Below are 21,939 nucleotides of genomic sequence, written 5' to 3'. Positions count from 1 at the left end.
TACTTCTTTTTATGCTAAAGAAGCTAGAGGATTTGGGGCATAATACTTGGGAGTCATTTGCATTTCCTATTTCCAAGAAGAAGTGCTGACAGATACAGAATAATATGACTTTTAATATCTCCACCTCTAGTACAGTGCCTGCCTTTGTAAAACTGCTATAAAAATTTAGTTTTACTGGTGAATATGAATAATGTTTATAAATCCTTTTTTCTTCTGTAAATGTCATGATAAGCCTGATCTAGAAGTCAGGGGTAAAGCAGAGAGTGGACACTTGAGTGATGGGAAAACTTAGTGCCCTGTGTTTAAAGGCCTTTTGTCTCTGTAAGTGCTTTGAAGCAAGGAAATGCATGCTTGGCTCAGCTTCAGAGATGAGAAGCAGCCGTTGTTCACACAACTCATAGAAACACAGCTAATGTATCTAGAATTTCAGTAGTAATAGCAAATCTTTTTCTTATATTCTTGTAGTAATAGTATTCCCTTTTTTTTCTATTCAGCTAATTGCCCACTGTCACTATTCCAGTCTCTAACTATATTACACAATCTAAGTAAAATTATCTTAATAACGCATAAAGTAAGTGCTCCATTATGGCACCCTTTCAGAATGCACAAAACAAAACCCAGTAGAAGACGAAAACCCATCACAACTCCCAGCTGCCAACAGCTCACAGTTAAACTTCCCCAGATCAGCTACGGGAGTATTTCTATCAGGTATTATTTCTATCAGGTATTTTCTATCAGGTATTATTTGTATCAGGTAAAGATCGACTTATAAAAATATTTCTGCATTTATAAACATCTCTCTCTAAACTGGCAATACTACCAGTCAATGCATGCCGTTAACTGGGGACAGTTTATCAAAGATAAAAGACACTGCTGAGGCTGTGCCCGTGCAGTGCCACATTTCTCCGTATAGAGAGCCCGGACAGCGCTGCATGGACCTGTACCTCCACAGAGAGCTCCAGAGCACCACGGAGACATCCCTGTTTGCCTCCCAAGAATAGTATAACCACAGCAGCGGGAGCCCATGCCCAAGCTAATCTCTGCTGCTTAGTACCTGGTTATTCAACAGCACACAAAGCGCCTGGTGGAAATGCATCAATCCCTGCTTTCAAAGGCAAAGATACCTGCATACTGCTGCCTTCCTTTGAATAAACAGTGGGCTTCGACTCCACTCTGAACCAGCAGCCTGCTATCAACTAAAGGAACATCAACTGAAGCTTGCACAGCATGAGAAATGAAGTTTACCGTGTACATATGAACTAGGCATTTACATTCATTCATAGGTGATTTGTAATTGTCCAATTTAGCAATCAGTAGATGTTTGCAAAGAACTTGGGTGTTTTGTTGACTTGCTGATGTATATGGTAATGTAAACCTGACGCTGGCATTAGTTTGTGTTCCTCGATTCACTGGGATCTGCATCGGTGCCTTGCAGTGAAGCCCCAGGAAGGGAGAGTATAAAGGTGCCCTGCAGTGGGCAGGAGAGTCTTACGGGGTCTCTGGCCCATCTTGGTCCTTCCCTTCCCCTGGTTCCACATCGGAAAAGAGCCTCTTCTGTTCTCATCTTGGCACATTCAGGCTAATTTAGCTGGGCTGGTCACGAACTCTCTGGGGGAGTGAAAGCACACTGGCACCCAGTTGCACAGAAGGTTGGGTAGCTTGGGTTCTGCAGGGTCTCTGTGAGCAGCCAACAGAGAGAAATGAGGGGCTGTAGCTATCTTGTGCCCCCTGGCTCTCCTGTTCTCTGTGAGTGACCGAGCTCTTGGAAAGCAATTGTTGGTAGTGCTGTGAAAGCTGCATACCCTGACATCGTGTTTTCCTAAGACAGCCAGTCTCAGATACGCTACCCACATAAAAAGAAGGTGACCTCAACTAAAGATCGACAGACCTTTTCCTGGGGGCAAGTTATCCTACCGCTTTACTCTGCAAGGTTTTTTTTACTTTTCTTTGAAGTATCAATGTGGCTACTATTAGGGAAAGATCCAGTTCTAGATGGACCAAAGGCAATCCCCTGAGTTTCTACCCAAGAATTATGTCATGCCCTTAGATTTTTATGTTATCAATGCCATTCTTCTCACAGACTTGTTAGCAGACAAGGGAGAGAATGTCATGTCTGCAAAACTCATGAATGAACAAAGAGCCATGTGCTATCAGACACAACCCCAAGTGCAGCCTGGCTGACCCATCTCAGATGAGGAATCAAACAGAGATGTTAGTAGAAAACTCTCTTTGTCTTTCTTGGACTGATCCATTATCATAATGTCAAATTGCTCACAGTAAAAATGTTCGGCCATTAGGTTTTCAGGCGGTGATTGCAAAAAAGCAGACCTACAAAGCACTACTTTCAGTGCCACTCTTGTCAAAAGATATAAATAGATCTTTCCCATCATATTGGTTTGCGGTGTCTTTCAGTACTGCTTGGGAGCAGGGGGGAATTAGTCCTGCTTCTGTGTTTGTAAATAAAAGATTTGGTGCCTGAAAATTTTGCTATTAATATTCAAATATTTTCCACAAACATATTTGGATGTTTTTTACCTAAAACTGTACATCTTTTTCCTTAAAAGGCTTGCTTTAATGATGCAACACCTGTTCTCCTACCCAATGCTAATACCTCCTCACCTCACAATTCATAGGAGTACTATGGTGATTAATGAATGTCTTTGAACTGGAAAGTGCTATCTGAGTGCTAATTATTATCCGCGTATACACATACTTCTGCTGCTTTCAAGGGCAGAGCATTCACATACCATGGTAATGGGAAAGCTTAGAAAAACATACATTGATACCTAGGAGCTTTATCCACGACAGAAATGTATAAAGGAAGAATAAATTAAAAGTTAGATGTTTCAATTCATTCTTGCACGTTCTAGTGAACTGCTCTCCATCTGCTTAATAAGTTCAGGGCAGCTGAAAATGGAGTTTAGATTGGAAGCTGCTTGCAACCTTATCTTCTTGCACTCTCAGTAATACTAATAAGAATTATAAAAATATGTTATTGCCCATTGTGAGGAGCACAGTTAAAGTATGTGACTGCAAATCCAAAGTCTAAGTTGAAAGCTATAGATTCGTCCAAATTCTGCACCCCAGATGCTGGGGCTCTGCATGGATCAATCCAAAGCTCCCACATACAGCATCCCTCTCCCGCACATGCCTGAGGAAGTATTGCCTGAAGAAACTGTTAGCTCATGCTCCACTAAGGTTTTTTGTAGGTTTTTTATCTCATCCATCTTTAAAATGACGTGATTTGAGTGTAAACGATATTTTCAAATGTTTCCTTAATGAGGATACTTCGTTCACATTTATCAGTCAGTGCTAACTGCTTTCAGAGTTCCTCTTCTCCTGTAACTCAACGACCAGCCTGGGAGGGCTCAGGAAGCACATGCTCAGCATGTATAAAACAGCTGTTCCCATTCACCAGCTTTGCTCTCCTAGGACACGTTAATTAAAGTCAACTGATTGAAAAAATAATTACAGGAGAACAGGGAGGGGAAAAGCCTAGACCCATAATTTAAAGATCTCTGAAGTTTGTGTTTTGTTGAGAGGTAATAATTTTCTTGAGAGGAAAGAGGTTCTCTTTCTTTTTCCTTCTTGGACTCCCTCTATATTCACTGCTTGCAAAGATGTGTAATGGCAATAGGCAATAAGCAGCAGTCTTTCTTTAGAGTTATGCAAGTACATGTGGCCTTTTCTTCTTTCAATACATGCTTTCATCTAGCTTTCGTTACTGTTGCATCTTGAGATGTCCCGAAGACACTGTAATGTCTAACCTAAAAGGTTATGTGATCCTGAACACAGCTGTCCTATAGGACATGGAATAATATAAACATTATAACTGTTAAAAACTGCTACTGTAGCATTTCTCGCACTAATGAAGAACTGGCTAGGGATCGTCTTTCTTGATGCTGCCTCTACTTCAAACAAAAACATTTCAACAAATCAAAGCCAGGGAAAACGGTTTAGCATTTTAAGCTAATAATAATTGTTTTAGAAACCCGTATTTGCTCAAGGGTATAATTAATTCAAAAAATGACCTTAGAACTCAGCGTTAAGGAAATATAAAACCCTTGTTATTTGGGAGTGGATGTGTTTAAGCCGCTTTCTCTCAAATTACGATCATGCATTTCTTGCCAGCTCTCTATCCCACCAGCTGCTGGGGCATTCCCAGCAGAGAAGGGCAGTACCACCAATGCCAGCCTAGGGGCTGGGAGACCCTTCAACTCTATGCTGCGTCACAGCCTTTCTGTATAATCTTGGGCAAGACGCTTGCCTCACGGCTGTCCTGTAAAACGGGGGTAGTAGCATCCTCCTTCCCATTGGCATGCAGAGAGCGTAAACAGGTTACAAAAAGGGAAATGTTTGTATTAGGTAATCAAATACAATTCTTAGAAAGCTCTGACTGGACGGTTTTACAGAATGATGGTGTGATTTTGGTGTTGTACCAGCCTTGCCACAGGTGGATTTGGTTCGAAGTACCCATTTATCCAAACCACTGACTATGTAGCGCAAACAAATTCTGTAGTGAACCAGAGAGTGGTTCATGTTCCCTAACTGTTTGCTTATGACAGCAGTGTTTGGAACTGTAACACAGTTGCTTTGAAGGCTAATCCTCCTTCCCTAATCTGACTCCCCTAGGGCTTTAGAGTTAGTATTTGACCGTTAAAAAAATATATATAATAAATATATGTGCAAAAAGTCCATCCATACTACATACACATGCACACCACAGGCACAGATGGACCTGCACAAGGACCCATAAGGATTTGGCTTTGCTAGTGCTGAAAAACTTGGCAACATTTTCTTTTGGTTTTACTGTTAAAGGGGTGAGAAAGGTTTAAGGCGAAAAATAATAAAAATACAGAGTTAATGTTTGCCATAATTTTAACAGAAAATAAAGCTGAATTCGCCTATTTATAGAGAGAACTTGGCGCTCTGCATTCATTTAAGATACAAGCATCCACCAGTGTTCCTGGCCTGGAGCTCCGGCTGCTTTACACACTAAATAAACATAGTTGCCATTAAATAACTTTATCAATCAGAGTCACAGAAATTACTTCATCAGGACTGCGCAACTAGTGGTGTTCTTTGGTGCATCTTAGAAATTTAGAATACCAGTACACTGCAGAAAATGAAAAACCTGCTATGGAAACCATGAAAAGCAAACAAGTTGCCCCTGCACCAAATATTCCAGGCACATTAAGAACAAATCTTTAAAGACTTCCTGGCATAACTACTTTGAATCATCATCTTTCCACAACCCATCCTCCCTGCAAACTCGTGTTACACAATCTTTCTGTACTTAAAACCTCCTTTCTAAACAAAGACCACCTTCAAAAACCTCCCTTTAGACCAGGTCACATTTACAATTAGAAATATGAGACATGCAAAGTGATTGCCACCCCTGCAACCTGTTGCTGATCTCCAGCCTGAGCCCTTGTGTTCAATAATTTGCTGATAAGAAATCCGGTTACATTTTTGGGAACCAGTTCCACTGCCTGTGCTCTAACGCACCTTCCTTGGTGTTACTGAAAAACGCAGGACCAGCATAGTTGTGTGGCAAAAGCATTTATTTTAATTAATAAAGCCATGTAGCACTGCTAATGTTTTTCCTCTCTGGTTCCCGTTCTTTCATTTTTTCACTTGTTAGTATCTTACCAGAACAGACATTGGTTCCAGCAGGACTATTCATGGGCTCAAAGTGAAGTATTTGCCTTGGGGCTGTGCTCAGCAAGGGGTTTACCATGTCACAAACGTGCCCATCTGGGACTAGGGCTGCTGCCATTTCACTAGGACTGCACATAATGGCAAGTGTTAGAGCGCGCAGTGAGAATTCGCAGAACCAAGCCCAGAAACTCGCTGGGAGTTCCCAGGGGAGGAGAGGCAGCAGTGCCCATCGCTCCTGCAGAGACAGCCCGCTTGCTGCCCACGCTCTCTTTTCTCATGTTTTCTGCAAGCCAGTAAAAGGAGGTCCAAGCACTGTGACCAGTATTTCCCTTGGAAATCAATACACCTGCAGAGCTTTTTCAACAGGTGGCATGGTGAACTGTGGTGCACCATTTTAGTTCGACTGTTTTTATCAAGGGTGAAGTAGGCAACTGCTAGTTGTTCATCCTTCTCCCCGTGTTTGACATGCAAGGTGCAGCTCTTGTGATCGTTTCCCCCACATTATCTCATTTTATGGTTTTCATATTGTTTAACCGGTAAAAAATAAAAAGTGACACATGCTTCACTTGAAGCAAGCAAACTATTAAGAGGGGTTTCTGTGCAAATTGCAGCCATAGCATGACCATTTTTCCCAAAGTGCGCTTTTTAATGATAGTCTACATTGTCTTTTCAACATGTTAAAAACAGTGACATATAATTAAAGACAAACTGATGGGGCAGAAATTGACTGGATGACTACAATTAACGGTACCAAAGAAATACTAGAGAAATCAATTATTTGGTCTAAACAAGGACTTAAATCTACTAATCTGCATTAAAAAAATAAATGCTCTATATGTGAAGTTTTAGGGGTTTGGTTTTTTACCTCTTGTAGATGTATTACGCCAGACCTCCAGATGAGAGGAGGAGACTATGAGTGAAGAGTGTCCTGGAGATTGCACGCAGTTCTTTTCCTGGGTGAGAACCGGATTGATCTGAGAACAATAATTATGAGGCTGACATGTATGTTCTCCTTCATCTTGCTGTTTGGAGCAGCTGGGCTCGTTGTCTTCATTCACCTGCAGGATCCAGAAGAAATAGTTCATCAGCAGACACCAGGTTAGCATTCCTATTCCTATTTGACTCACTCGCTCTTTCACGTTCAACATTTTGTACGTACAGCCTTAACATGTTTTACATATTTTACAGAGGTTGCCTCAACAAATGTATGTAATTTTTTTAATGAAGGCTATTTTGAAATTAATTAACAATTTCTTTAAAAAAAAAAAAAAAGAGGAGTTTGCTTAAAAAACAGTTCCAAGAGTCAATTAACTGATTATGCAGGGATCTTTGTCAAGGTGCACAGGGTCCAGCTGGATAGAGTTAATTTTCTGCTAAAGTTGAGACCAACTTCTGCTACCAGCTATACCACTATAAATATGAAAATGAGAAATTTCGCCAAAAGTTCCGTTCCTGCAAATACATGCCTCTGAATCTACCTTTGCCTATATATGGTATTCAGTGTGTCATGGAGATGCAAAATAAGAGATGCATAAATGAGTCATGCAAGAAACATAAAATACTTTGGGATGCATTCCTTTAATGTGCTTAACTTCCGTTAAACTTTCATACCTTTCATTCATACGCACGCCATCTTCCTGTGCTATTAACTTTAAACTGTGAAGAGCCACAAAGACCACATCAATGTGAGAACTAGGAAACTGTGGGCTGAAACAGTGGTTTCCCTTTAAAGGAGGAGCACGCAAGAAGTATGAAAAAGCACGAGATCTCTTGATTTACTTACAGTCGCTTTCTCTTTGACTAAGGCTGTAATGAAGGCTGGTTTAGAGCCTAGACAAATGCCAGTGCAGTTACTCCAGCTCATAATAATGCCCCTGTGCACCGAGGTTTGGTCACTATGTTTGCTTTTATATGCACTGAAATTCTCCTTTGACTAAATATATGCTTTATAAAAAGTCTATTCGATTGACATCTTTATTGTACAATGAACACGATTGTGTATAAAGTATTACTAACATTTTTAAAGGAGCTGAACCCTAACACAGAGAACTCTTAAATAATTACATTAAGTGCTAATTTCTGTGTCCAGGTTTATTAAGTGCTTATTTCCATGTCACTAAACAATCTGTACTTTAATATGTTTATTATTTAGTCCAACTGCACACCAATTTTGAAAGCAGCCACTCAGCTGAAACTATAGAAATAATGAATCATCAGTGTTGTGCAAAGCAGAGAATTAACCAGTCCCTTCAGTGCTTTTGCAATTTATTTTTGTATACTTAGATGCAAAAGAGCTTACAGATTAAAACTGTGGCGGTACTGGCCACATTCGACTCAAATTGGCCAGTAGATTGGGGGTGAGGGGAAAGACATATGGACAGCAAATTGAGGCAGTACTCTAATGCATCTAAGAATGTGTAACTTTACATTGAAAAGTTAATTCTTTGCTCCTGAAAGAGAAGGAATTTCTAGTGGTGTCTCAAAAGCAGTGCAATTTCTTCTCCATTTTTTCATTATTGGTCCGTCATCTTGACCTGTCGTACCTCTGTTCTCTCTGCCACAAACCTCTTGAATGCCGACTGCTGATTATAGTACACTGTGAAGTGATTTTTGAGAGCAACATAACTGTAGAAGGGGATGCCCAAGCACATTTAAATAAAAGTGAGTTTGAACAGAGCTCCTACCCCCAGCAGGGAAACTCACTCCATAACGTACTCGATTGCTGTGGGTAGGGTTCTGCATAGCTAAAACATTAACATCCCAACAATGCTGTTACTGCCAAAGGTGTGTAATCAATTGCTCGATTCTCAAATTCAATTACTATTTATGTTAACAGGAACCAGACTGTACCCTTGAGTAAAAGGTGCTCAATACAATTACTCTTATTTCTGTTTGGCTGATTTTCATGTTTATTAAGTGCTTTCAACTCCCAGTGGACTCAGAAACTCCTCACGTCCACTGCTTCTGAAAATGATACCAGTTATCACTAAAACATATTAGGTGGCTTAAAGGACACAGGAAAAAATATCCATTCATTTCATTAAAAAGAGAGGTAGGCATATTTCATCTCTAGATAGTCTCCTGTGAAAATCTGTCAATCACAACCGACATTTTTGGTGTGCTGAGAAGGATCCTTCCCTTCCCCTGTTCAGAGTGTTTCTCCTTAAAAGGGCCTGTTTCTAATGGAGATCGGATATTGCTATAATTTGCTTGTCTGATTGCTCCCTCAATAGAACTGAACAAATGCATGTGTCATTAAGCTACTTAGGACAACAGATTCCGCATGGCAAAGTTTTATTAGATTAGCCTTTGCTTTTGTATTTCCCATGTAGTTACTATGTAGTAAAACGTATTTGCCAGACACTGGAATCTTATCAGAAAGGCTGGAGAAGTCAGTAACATTTATTTTCCACTGAAAAGCAGCGTCGGAGAATTTTGCATCGTCCAAAAGGACATTTTTCATTGTTAGTACGTTCAGTCATCTTTAATTTAAGACAGTACAACTTATGAAACAAGATTAATAAAAATACTTTGGTACTTTAGTTTTATCTGTCTGTTCCGGAAATTGTTCTTGATTGGTTTAGTCCTAGCAAGCATGATCGTGAGACCTTGATGTACTACTTAAACCAGTATAAAATCCACAGTCATAAAACTTTAAGTAATGCTTACATTACTTTCACTGAGCAAAGTACTCCTGACAGTAGCTGTTTGTGTTGATTTGTTACTATTCATTTATTCTTTCCCTGTGCTTCACATCGCTACCTAATTGTGATGCTGTACTGAGAAAGCAATATCAAAGTAATTTTCCACAACATTAGTTACAATTTTCTTCTGATCTTTCGAGTGAAACAATCCCATCCTGTTGGCTTCTGTGAGCATATAAACCTTGATTACATTTTTCTGTTGGAAACCAATGCTTACAAAGTATATGTGCCCGGGATAGCAGGTGTAGAGCCTTTTTTGCTGATTGACAAACATGCTGTCTGTGTAGTTTTATTTATATAATGCACATCACTCTGAGCAGATATATTTAAGACAGACAGCCATTTAGGGTGGGCAAAACAGATTTCCCAAGCCAATATATTAAATTCAGTAGATATTCCTGTGGTCATTAAAGAGACAATAACTTCACTTACGACAGTCGTTTTCTTGGCATCTATGAAGAGTGCTATTACTATGGAGAATGCAGGATAAAGCAGGGGTGTGGGTTGAGAAGTGGTATGAATGATATTCATACACCATACAGAAATGCAACGCTCTTCTAATAATTCTCCCTGAATAATTATATAAAACTTGGCTTCTGCAGTAATCATGCCATTATTCTTAAACAGACACAGTAAAGGATTTGTTTTGGGTAAGTCAAGCACATTTGCACATGGCGCACAAGAAAAATTTAATACATATACCCCCATGCTAATGCTAATGACTCTTGAATGTATAAATCTCCTGTCTGTGATAAGATACTAAACATGCAAAAACTTTACAGTAACTAAATGTGCAGCCATTCCAGCGCTGTGTTTGTCCTGGAACCACAAAAGCAGCTGGGAAGGGGCCTGTGCAGCCCTGTGGTTAGCAGGAGGCTTCTTCAGTGTAATGGCACGTGCCCTCTCTCGGGGTTTACAGTGGAAGAGTTGATAGGGCTAACGAGCACCTTTACAGCCTTGGCCAGGGCCACTGCAGTTTATGAGATCACTGACAGCACGGAGAACTTGGATTTGTGAGAGCTGCATTTGGGTGGTACAAGAGAGAGCAACTTGGACAAACAACATCAGCAAGTGAGAGAAGAGTTTAGAGGATGCGACCCATCCTGACAGCTCTCAGGTGGATTTCAAACGCCTACACAAACTTCTCAGCTGCAGGCCAGCCAGTCCATGGGCTGGAGACAGGACTGTGGTCATGAATAGCAGGTGGTCAGGTGAGGTCATGAATACCAGGACCACTGCTTCCGAGTTCTATCAGGGACACAGTATCTATAGCTGTACTACAATATCTATAGCTGTACTTAAGACCATGTGCTCTATGGACTTTAGTCAGAAGAGGAGGGATATTCTAAAATGGTATCTACTTTTCTAATAGGAGATTTTGCCAAATAAAAACTAGGGGAAGTATTAATATTCCTCTACACCTATATTCATGTAGCAAATTTCTCTCTATATAGTCAATAAGTCCGTGGGAAAAAATTACTGGGTTTTTGCCATATGGTTACTGAATTCACAAACCTGTAAGAGTTTTCAGTTAGAACTTTTAAGATGAATATATATGGACACACACTCCTCTGGCAGCTGGTACAAGGTGGAAAATACATCTCAAAGGATGTATGTTGTAAAAGCTCCAAAAGGGGGAAAACGGAGTAGAATGGAAGTGGCTTTGCACTCTGACTATATCAGAATTTGAAAGTCAAGTATGAATATAACCAAGCCAGAAACTCATCTGACTGAGATTCTGCAGTGATTGCTGTCCTTACCTCATCTACCAGTTTCTAACATAATACTGTCATCTTCTTTATTTTCTGCTTTACTAAGGGTGTGATGGGGAGGAGAGGGAAGAAGGAGAGATGACAGTCTGAAGGGCTGGCATGCGAACGCTATTGCAAACCTGACAGCACAAGGGAGCCACAGTGCAGAAATCTTACTGTATATTGCAGTAGCCTTAGAGAAAATACCAATATTATAGCTATACTGAAATTTTCTTGATTACTTATTCAGAGCACATACACCTTGTTACTCACAAATTACAGTCCTATGCACATCTCCATGTTCACTGTACATTTCCATAATACTATCCTAGTGCACAATGTACTGCTTGTTTGTCGTACTGGAAACTTTTTATAAATACAATTGAAAATGAACTAGCATTGATATATAATTTCAGAAGTAATTTTCCTACAATTTGCAACTTCTCTTTATAAACTGGAAGCCATTTAATCTGCTTCTCAACTAACAGCATCAGCAGAAATTATGAACAAAAGAATCTGGTGACTGTAGCGTAGGTGAGTGGGCTCGCCGATACTCTTTTCAAGCAGAAGCGACATACTCTTATGTGTGTAAGGGTAGCTTCCACCAACTGAAGAGTGGATGAACCTTCTGCAGTCGCATCCTCTGAGTCTTCTTTAGCTGAACTTACCCCAGCAAAGAACTTCCCTGTGTGCAGACTAGTTCCCAACGGTCTGCAGTTATTGGAATGAAAAGAAAAAGATCTATTTCCTTGTCTGCTGAGGCAAGGCACTTACAAGGGAAATGTGGTCTTATGAGTATGATATTCCCTTTTCTGTTGCTTGAAATGGTTGTGGTTTAGACTGACTGTGAATGTGAACCTGGTTATTTTTTACATTGGAAAGAAGTGCTGGCAATGACTTCATCAGTCTACTGCTATAGGGGGATCAAACACTGTCCAGATGGTTACAAAGGAAACCCTACACCACACTGCCAGTGCAAACCTGTTCAAAAGAAATGCAGTCTAATGCTGAAAGCAATCACGTGTAAGCTCTTTTATTACACGTAATATATAGAGATTGTCTCCTACAAAGCTTTTTCCCTGCTTTCATGACTATGCCATATCCTTGGCAGTCTTATGAAAAAGGCACCATTTATTTATGACATGGTATTGAGAGAGTGCCACTTTTTTTTTCTCTTCTTTTTTTTTTACAGTTTCTGTTAACATGCTTTAACCTAAAGCCCATTAAAGCAAGTAGAGCTCTTAAGCTATAGCATCGCAGGCCAGCATTTATAGGACCAGTATTTCCTGTCGACCATCAGCCAGTGCTTCACAGAAGTCAGAGCACTTTGGTGTTAGACTGTGGAATGGGGATCCAAAGCTGCTGCGGTTTGTTCCTGTCCTGCCCTGCTGCTCATAGATTGTGCTGTATTGTGTTAAATCAGGCAATTGACCCGCTAAATGTTTCCATTTCCTATTATAAAGGGGGTTCTCTGCAGGGGATTCAAGGTACCTAAGGACTGCGAGTTCCTACAACAAAAATGCAAGACCAAACCATATTAACTGTGACATTATCACAAAATCCAGTGCATTACTAGCAGCAGTTATAATCCCACTGCAGTGGTGCACACACACATCAGATAACTGAACCACATCCACTGCCCGTTTATTTGATGGCATAAAGTCCATGTCACCTAATCCCAAATGTACTTATCAGCATAAAACCAGAGTGATGTAGTGCTAAATCACTCACATAGTGCAGCTTCCACTTCCACAAATTTCCCTATCCTCTCTTTTTCTGTGAGCATTTCTTCTCAGATACTGACTGGTTAAAAAAAAAAAAAAAGGTTTGATATTTCTTTTAAAGCCTACTTTTAAAAACTGTCAGAGGTTGACACTTCTTTGTTGTGTCTGGCAAAATAAAAAGTGACCTGCCATCTCAGAGCTGCATTCATTTATGGAGCTTGGCAACATATCACAGGCAAAACTCAGCCGCACTGTGATATGTCAGAAGACTCTCAGAGTGGCAGCTTTATGAAAGTATATTCCTAGGGAACAAGCCTGGATGTTTCTCACATTCCCCTGGAAATTTGCAGAGGCATTACAGAAATGTGCAAAAGCTGATCAGCAGACTTTAATTTCACCTCAAAACATTTATTCTAAATATAAAGCTATATTGAATTTTTCATAGAAAATGTGTCAGTACTAGAAAGCCTCCCTTCCATATGTCAGCTATCATTCAGTTTGCTTGATTTTTAGAACTTGATACCACATTGAGGAGCTTAGGTAAGTTTAAAGTACTTTCTGGATTTTGTAAAGTTTATGCCATTTTAAACATGTTTTATAATATATGTTTCCATTTCTCAAAGTTATTAATGTTCCCCTAAAAGCTTAACCAAAACTTCCTCTCTCCAGCAATATCATCCTTTTTCATTTAGTAAACATTAATTTTCCTTTCATGATTCTAGTGGAGCTTGAAATTAAAGGTGGCTTTCTGCTCTATTATGGTTTGCTTTGTGTATCAGCATCAAAACTGCCAGTTAACTACTGCTTTAGCATCAGTCAAGAGAGCATAAAAAAGCCAAATAATGGATCTTGTATAGGCCCTACACAAGAGAAACTTCTTGTGGACATCTTTATCATTTTCTCCAAATGAATAATCTATCTATTTTTGAAAGTAAGTGACTGGTTTTGGATCTGTCACCACTTGACATACACAAGGTGATTAACTGATTTTAATCTTATTCTGTCCAGGCCCTATCCTACAAGATGCTAGCTCATAGCATCAGTGCAGAAAAGCACTTCAATATCAACTAAGTGGCTCAACTGCTCCAATGCTTGAAGTGCTCTGCTGCCTGAGGGTCAGAATATTCTGCATCTTCTAAAATTAAGTCCCATCTTTGTCCCTTTTTGGTCTCGGCCACTTCAGGAGACCTATGTGGTGATGAAGGGGAAAAATGCTCCAGCCAGGCCCTTCCTCCGTTGCCACTTCTGCACACCAGGGCAATTCAGACATGTTCTTTCCCTCTTTTTTCAGACTCACTATCTCCTGGCTGTTCATACCTACTGAAATGGAGTCTTTTGGGGCTTCTGTTCCTGCTTTTTAGTTGAAAACCACACATTTTCTCATAAAACTCTTTGCAGGGACTGGATGTGTGACGTTTTGCTCTTTGTAGCGCCAAGAGATCAGTGTTTACAGACTTCGGGTATCCCTAAACAATGAAAGCAAAACATGCTGTGCCACTGAGTATGTATGCACACACACAAGGAGAGTTACACAGGCTGGGAGGAAATCAGGAGACATCCAAGTCCCTTTATGGAGCAGTGGCAACTGAACAGCCTCAGGAGGGAAAAAAAAGCAGGTTGTGAATGAAATTCCTCATCCTTCAAGAAGGCACCTGTGCTCCAGTGCCCTGTTCCTTCTCTATTCTAATTCATTTACCTTTCTCCTTCCATTTGGCATAATGATTGGCAGTGCTGAGCTTTCTGTAATGATGGCACAGATAATGCTTGGGACAAACAAAGGTATATTTGGCTTTATAATTATTTTAGGCTTGAATTCACAAGAGACTTTGGATGGCCTGCACCCACTGCAGTCAGAGTGGCTGACATGCAAGCAGAGGAGACACACAAATACTTATTCTTGTGGCCAGGAGGACAGAAAGTGCAAGCCTAAACAGAGGAAACTGGTCATTTGCCCAGTGGCTATTTGAGAGGGGTGGGAGGGGAGACTCCTTTTCTCAAGCTGTAGGTAGTGCACAACAGTCAAGATCCTACATAACAGTTTCCAGCTTGTTGCATTTTTTTTTCTTGATTTGTTTGACTTGACTTTATTTGTTAATAAAGTTCTGCACAGCTTAATGCCCATAAGTCAAACCACAGGAGAAATTACAGACAGCAATCACTGCTGCTCTGTGTGAACTGAATACAGCTTTAATTGGGTCCTCCTAATTGTGCATGCAGCTGCTAGGAAAAACATGATGAAGCTTATCTCATACAAGAAAACAAATCTCTCTCACTACTCCATTGTAAACAAATGAAAAGGCGTGTATTCAAATAGTCACAAAAGTAAATATATACACCTACAGGTAGATACCATGAATTTTATGCCATAGCAAAGAATTCGGTACTCATTGAGACTTTAATGCAGTTGATTGTAATTGTTTAAAACTCATCCTAAACACTTTGGTGAGAACTTAAGCAGGGCTGGGATACCATTCACATGCCCAAAACAAACATAGGCACCTCAGCCACCAAGTTCACTTAGATACTGTGAACAGCCAAGATTAATAGTGGAAATCAATCAACTGGTTTTTTATAAGCTGTTATATCGAAACCTGCCCCTCCATTCATTTAGTGCAAGAGATTTTATTGCCTTGTAAACAGGAGGCATCCTTAAGTAACTGCCCATTAAAATTCCAATTATTCTGCATTTATGAGCTGCTCATTCTCACGCTATTGAAGGGAATTAAGTTACTCAAGAATGTACGAAGTCAGGTATTCTTTAACGCCTATATATTGATGATGTGTTCAGTGCTGCATGTTAAACCAGCCATGTCACTGCCTGTTCCAGTAGCATATTTCACCAATACCTGCAGAATGCTTCTTGGGATGATTTATATTTTGTAGGAGAAAAACAAAATGAACAGACCTTAGCAAACCATTATAACAACAGCGTTAGGAAAGAAAAGCATGTAAATGGGAGAAAAACAGAAAAAAAAGCTGTGTGCAGCACACAAAGAAGAATGGTAGGAAAGGAGGTCTGAGAAACAAAAGTTGAGATAACTTCCTTTTCTGTTCTTCACATTTGAAATTATATAATGAAAGGAGCTTTGTGGGGTTTTTGTAGAAAAACATCCAGAGAGACTAGTTCTGCTGGATACTTTAAACATTTTTTAAAAGGAAAATAAAAAAATATTATTAAAACCAAAATGTTTAATTACATTAGAATGTAACAGAAAATTTACTGTAGTTTTATAATTCATGTTAATAGACAATGGGCCCAGAATCAGTATGACTGAAGTTCCCAGGGGTGCTAAAATGGAGACAAGGGAAGTAGTAAGGAAAATGAATATTTACTACAGTAAATTTACAGTAGTTAACGAACTTAGAAAGAACACCTTAAATTTTTAAAAGCACTAAATATTCCTAATGAACAATAATGATCTAATTATATTATACTTCCGTATACAAATCTTTGAGACATAACACGTTCTTACTGTCTACACATTTGCACACCATATTTTTCCTCTTGCTTGTTTCCAGAGATCAAATTATATATTCAGTATATTCTGATTGTTCTCTGCCTTATCCTCTAAAGGCACTGGCTTCACTTCTTAATTGAGACCCAGTGGAGATAAGTTCACCACAACATAATTTAATGAACTATGGAAGAGTTACCTTTTACTGCATGAAGTATCAAGCTGCATGACAGAGGAAGAGTATCTCCTAGGTGATGTTTCAGGAGATAATAATTAACTAAGACATCTCCTAAAATAATACCACCCACACACAAATGCAGCCCTTTCCCCTCCGAAATTGGACAACACATAAAGCGAGTTAATAAGCCAAGGACGCAGTTCCTAAAAGGAGTTCAATGACACAATTTCTTCCCTCCATGAAATCACAGATTAGAAATCGGAGACCTACAGTACAGACGAGTGAATTTTACTCTTTTTCCCCTTCAACTTCAAAGGCTGAATTGTACTTGATTTACCCTTTACATTAGTCTTGGATGTGCCATCACCACAGTCCCTTCCAAGTGTGAAGATTTTCCTTTTTGCTCTGAATGATTTTGAGCAGATCAGCAGCGGTACTCACACCGCACACAGCTGTTACCTCAGCATCTCCTGCCCCCTTTGGGGCTTTGGGGAGAAACTTCTGCAGCATCGGCCTCACTGTATTTGCTGGTTATTTGCTTGTATTTTTGGGTAGGGGAAAAAATTCCGACTTTTAAATGTCTCAGGTGACGCAGCCTGGGGAGCAGGACTGAGCCGCCTGCAGCCTCCCTCTCAGGGACATGGCAGACAGCACGCTGCCATCCTTCTTCACCTCCCTCATCCAAGCATGCTGCTTCCAGCCCTGTCCCTACCTTGAGTAGCAAAGGCATCCTTCTGTCCCTTGATCTTTGTCTATTTTTGTTGCAATTTAATGTTAATTAGATTTCAAATTCCTCAAATTAGGGAGTGTGAGTCAAATGTTGGCTCCTACTGAGTTCAGAAGGGTGCCTGTATTTATAGGCATTTTTACAGCATTCAGCCACTTTGATGATAGCCCTCCACACCACCACAAACATAGTGATAGTCATTTGATTAAAATGAAAGATGTTTCACAAAGAACTGCTAAGACAGCATTTCAAGAATTCTGAATATTTTAATATTCATTACTTAAATGTTTCTGAGTTTCTGTCCTTTTAGCAACCAACCATTGATGCTGTAAAAACATTCAAGTGAAGGGCAAATTGTTAATATTCCAAAAGAAATCCTATTTGCTACAAGAGCAGCTCTAATTAGCAGGACAAACCACCTTCTTGTAGTCATTTAGAGGAATCAGAAGCAAGCACAGCAACACTGGTCTTGATAGCAGCAAAATATTTACCGTGTCCTGTCTCATCGGAGAAGGTGCCCAGAGTTAGAGGCTTACCTTGGGAAAAGGCAATTCTGTTTCCTGGCTTTGACTTTGCTCCCTAAACAAAGCACTCATTAGATCTGTTGCATGTAATGAATGCATTTTCTTAGCCTAGTTGCATGAATCTGTCTCTATTTCTTTTATCTAGCAAACTGAAACGTTCTTTGGCAGGAATTTCACAAAACGAAGATTTCTTGAATGCATAGCTGCATTTGGGTTGCTGTGTCCATCTTCTCCACAGCTATGGCTCAGCTGCAGGGCACCGGTAGGGGAAATGGGAACCCAGGTGCAGGTGGCCAAGCGGGTTTTTTAGACACAGAATGGGGCAATCCACAAGTTGTTTCTCTGACAATGTTTCTGTCACAAGGAGGAGAAAATTGGTATAGACTAATAAATACAGACTTCACAGTCAAAGCAAACTCACTGCTAAACATCAGATTGCAGTTATAGCGTAGGAATGACCATTGATTCCTGTTAGGGCTGCTGCTGCAGACAAAAACCAGTGTCCCACAGCGAGCTGAAAAGCAACACGGTCTGATAGTATCATGGGCAGAAAGCACCATAGCATCCAGTTGCTGTAATACAGCATTCAGCACAGCATTCACATTGCCATGATGTTTTGCCCTGGGCAGCACACACTATGTCACGACGTAAGGCCAGTGCAAGCCTGTCCAGCTGAAGCCAGACCTAATGGCTCGGAGCCACTGAGGCGTGGTGGCCAGGTCAGGCAGAAAACACGTGTGCAAAATACACGGGAACAGTTCTACACTACATTTTCAAGCTTTGTTATCTCTCCATGCTATTTTAATTTATGGAGCTAAAATGTCCCCTCTCCCTAACCAGCAGGCCTAGGTAGTGCCTAATGAGTTCATTGAAGAGAGCTGATTGATTTAGCTGGTTTGTTTTCTCTGCAACAGGTTTAATAATTGCACAATTCTCTGGGCAAGATCGGGTCCTAAAGATGATAGAGGTTTTATCCCTCAGCGTAGAAATAGTAATAAAAGCAGACTGGAATTCTCTCCATCCTCACAGTGGGCCGCTGTGATGTCAGTGTCAAACGTAACTTGACAAGACAGCAGATACCAGCAGGATTCTCAGAAGTGGTGAAGGTAATACGAGATGTTTCTTCAAATCAAATCTATCTTTGCAGTTTGTTTTTTAAAAATGAATGCTCAAAAGCTATTGAAACATTTTGCAGTTAGCATGTTACCCAGTGAGGCTGTATCATACATTTTGCAGTTAGCATGTTACCCAGTGAGGCTGTATCATGACTGCCGTGTGTAAATGCCAAATAGCTCATGTCACTGGCTGGCCCTGATAAATCAGAGTTTAAAACAAATTCCACTCAAGCTTATCTACCAGTACTACTGCTTATATTCAATCAATACCCTGGGGCAGTGCCATCTGATAATGCTCTTCGTAGTCCAGGGGAAGCTTTGTCACTGTTCCCACCGGACCGCCAGCAAACGCTCTCTGTTCTTCAAACAGGTAATTTGAAAGTGTGGTTTCAACCAAAAATGATCTTTCTAAGTGAATATATTTGAGATGTAAATTTTGCAAAATTTTATTTTGGGGGGGGGGAGAATAAAGGTTAATACACATCCCAAACCAGAATAAAACATTCTGGATTAAACAAAATGATCCACACTGAAAGGTAAGCAACATTGCAGCAGGGGAAAAAAAAAATTAAAAAAAATCTCAATTTATTCTTTTCCTAACTTCTGTTAGTTTAGCTACCAATTCAAAATGTTGACATAGTCTGCTTAAGTGGCATTTCAAAGGAAATCTAATATTTATAAAGTAAACCATTGCTCTCTTCTAGACATGGCATTAAATACAACTTGCTCTCCTGCTGTGTTGAGCTCTCGTCTCTGATTTCCATGATGCACGAGTAATGCATGGGTCTTTTGGGGACCTACCTGATATGAAGTGAGAGATGTAAAAAAAAGTGACTTATTTTTAGTTAGAGAATTTTAGTAAGGTAAAGATATAATCCCTTCCTCAAGCATTCTAGTCCTAAACAAAATAATTACTGCCAAAGAATGTCTTTTTTTCATAAAACATGTATACCAAAAAACCCACCCCCAAGCCCAACAACCATAAACTATGTTGCAGGATAACCTACCAACCACTGCACTGTCGCTGAGGAAGCACCTTCCCAGCGGTGCCTGTTTTCAATAGCCGAAAGCAAATTCCCCGCATACATGCATATACGAAAACTGATGCACTCCAACATACAACTTCAAATGTTTATCCAAAGCTTTATAGAGAAGCTAATAGTTTAAGTGCCACACCAATTTATTGAACTGAAAAGAGTATTAACATGATATGCTAATGAAATCTGCATTTAATAAGATATATATCAATTCAAATTCTCTGTACCTTTCTGTCAACACAGCATATTGCAAAAATGAACCATCAAGACCGCAGTTTAATCTGATATAAAATCAAATGATCCATGTTAACAAGACAATTAAATAACTGTCAGAAACTAAAGAAAAAATTATCAGAAGTTCACCAGATATAAACTGGTTTTGAATAATGTGAAAGCACAATTACACAGTATGCAAACTGAAAGTTGTTACTGTGATTAGAATAATATGGGTGGTAAATTAGATACCAATTTTATTATGAAAAAAGTCTAGCTCAGGTGCTTCAAAAAAGAAAGCAGAACTGCAAATTACTTGCTGTTTATGTTGGCCTATTTAAAATTAGTGGAGAATGCATTACAAGGAAATTAGCATTTGAAAAGGTTATGTGAAGGCAGTAAAATTAAAAATTATGACAGCTGCTTTTCTGCTGGACATGGCAAACAAAATGATGCACCCATATATGTTACATAGAGGTTTGGTAGATACTATTTCCCACAACAAAACATAACCATGCAATGGGTACAAACCGCAGGAATTAAACCTTACGCTTAAAATTCAACAGCTTCTAGCTAGTAATATCGTATACCTACAGTCTGAAGATGCAATATAGGGATTTCTCCCCAGCAAAATTTTATTCTAGAGGCAATGCATAAACAGTCTTGTACAGGTCCCTCATAGGCACATTTGTCAACTTCACTTTTGCAAAAACAGCCCAGATGTTGGATGCTCGGCAACACTGTGGAGCTGATCTGTGAGCACAGCTCTGGCATCCCTGTTTCTGCCTCTCCACAATCACTTTAGCACAGTAGCCATCAATAAGTCAGTGTGGTCTGTGGACCCCTGGAAGTCCATGGATTGTGTTTAAGGTAACAAAAAGGTCCAAAAAAAAGGTAAGAAAAGTAAGCTTACACCTAGCAAACCTCAACATAAAGTGGTCCATAAGTCCACAGAATAATTTTAGAGGCTCACAGACTTAATGAAGGTTGAAACTACTGTTTTAAGGGTATAATTACCAGAAATGCACCTAAAGCTATGCATTTGGTTTGAACTACAAAACAGAAATGATCTCTCCAAAAGGAGACTGAAGTAAAACACAGTCCTTCCTGGGTGTGTAATATTAGGAGTGCTCCACACCAGATACAAATAACCACACAGCTGAAAAGTTACATTATCTCACTGGGCCAGCGCAGGAGCAGGGTCAGCAGTAAATGTGCCTGCATTTAATGGCCCTTTTTGCAGCCTCACTCAGCTTCAAGTGGAAAAAACCCCAGCACTACATTTCTTCAGAAGCCACACAATATTTGTTTTGTCTTTATTCAGGGAACTTTTGAGGATGACTCTTCATGTAGCTCTTCTCTTCCTCTCCCTGTGGCTACCCGTACTGCTTATCCATCACGCCAGGAGTGAGCAGTACTGTGTACAACTCCATGGGGGCCAGACACAGAGAAGCAGCACATTAGGTACACTCCAGCTGTTCATGGCAACCACATTTAACCCTCCTTGCAAACGTAAATCTTTCAGATGTCTTCCTCTAACATTTATTTATATATCTGAAACAACAGAAAGGGAAGATACATCTGGGGAAATAACCAAAGCTTCAGAATCACCAGTTTGGTTTAAAATTCAGCTTCCCCAAAAAAGGATGCAGAAGTAATACACATAGCCTCTGCTACAGCTGATGGCAACCTCATCCTTTAAGCTGCAGTTCAGTTCAGCCACTGTCCCTCTGCCCAGACAACACTGCAAGCCCTTATGGAAGTGAGCGTGACTGGATGGGGACAGTATCTAGCAATCTTACAGGCAAGATAGAGCCTTCCCACTTCAACACCCAAAAGCATCAGTGGTC

At 40.0% G+C, this 21,939-nt stretch overlaps 1 protein-coding gene across 1 annotated transcript in view; it reads left to right on the top strand.

Moving 5' to 3' along the window:
- Window positions 1–21,939, top strand: part of CHST8 (carbohydrate sulfotransferase 8) — a 189,918-nt gene that overhangs the window by 39,178 nt on the left and 128,801 nt on the right. Inside the window, exon 2 of the mRNA XM_050904059.1 lies at window positions 6,536–6,759. Coding sequence (XP_050760016.1) covers window positions 6,651–6,759 — 109 coding nt within the window. The 5' untranslated portion in view covers window positions 6,536–6,650. The remainder of the gene's footprint in view (window positions 1–6,535; window positions 6,760–21,939) is intronic.

Source organism: Gymnogyps californianus, chromosome 12 (assembly GCF_018139145.2).
Source record: "Gymnogyps californianus isolate 813 chromosome 12, ASM1813914v2, whole genome shotgun sequence".
NCBI classification, from domain to species: domain Eukaryota; kingdom Metazoa; phylum Chordata; class Aves; order Accipitriformes; family Cathartidae; genus Gymnogyps; species Gymnogyps californianus.
This window is presented reverse-complemented; position numbering and strand designations above follow the sequence as displayed.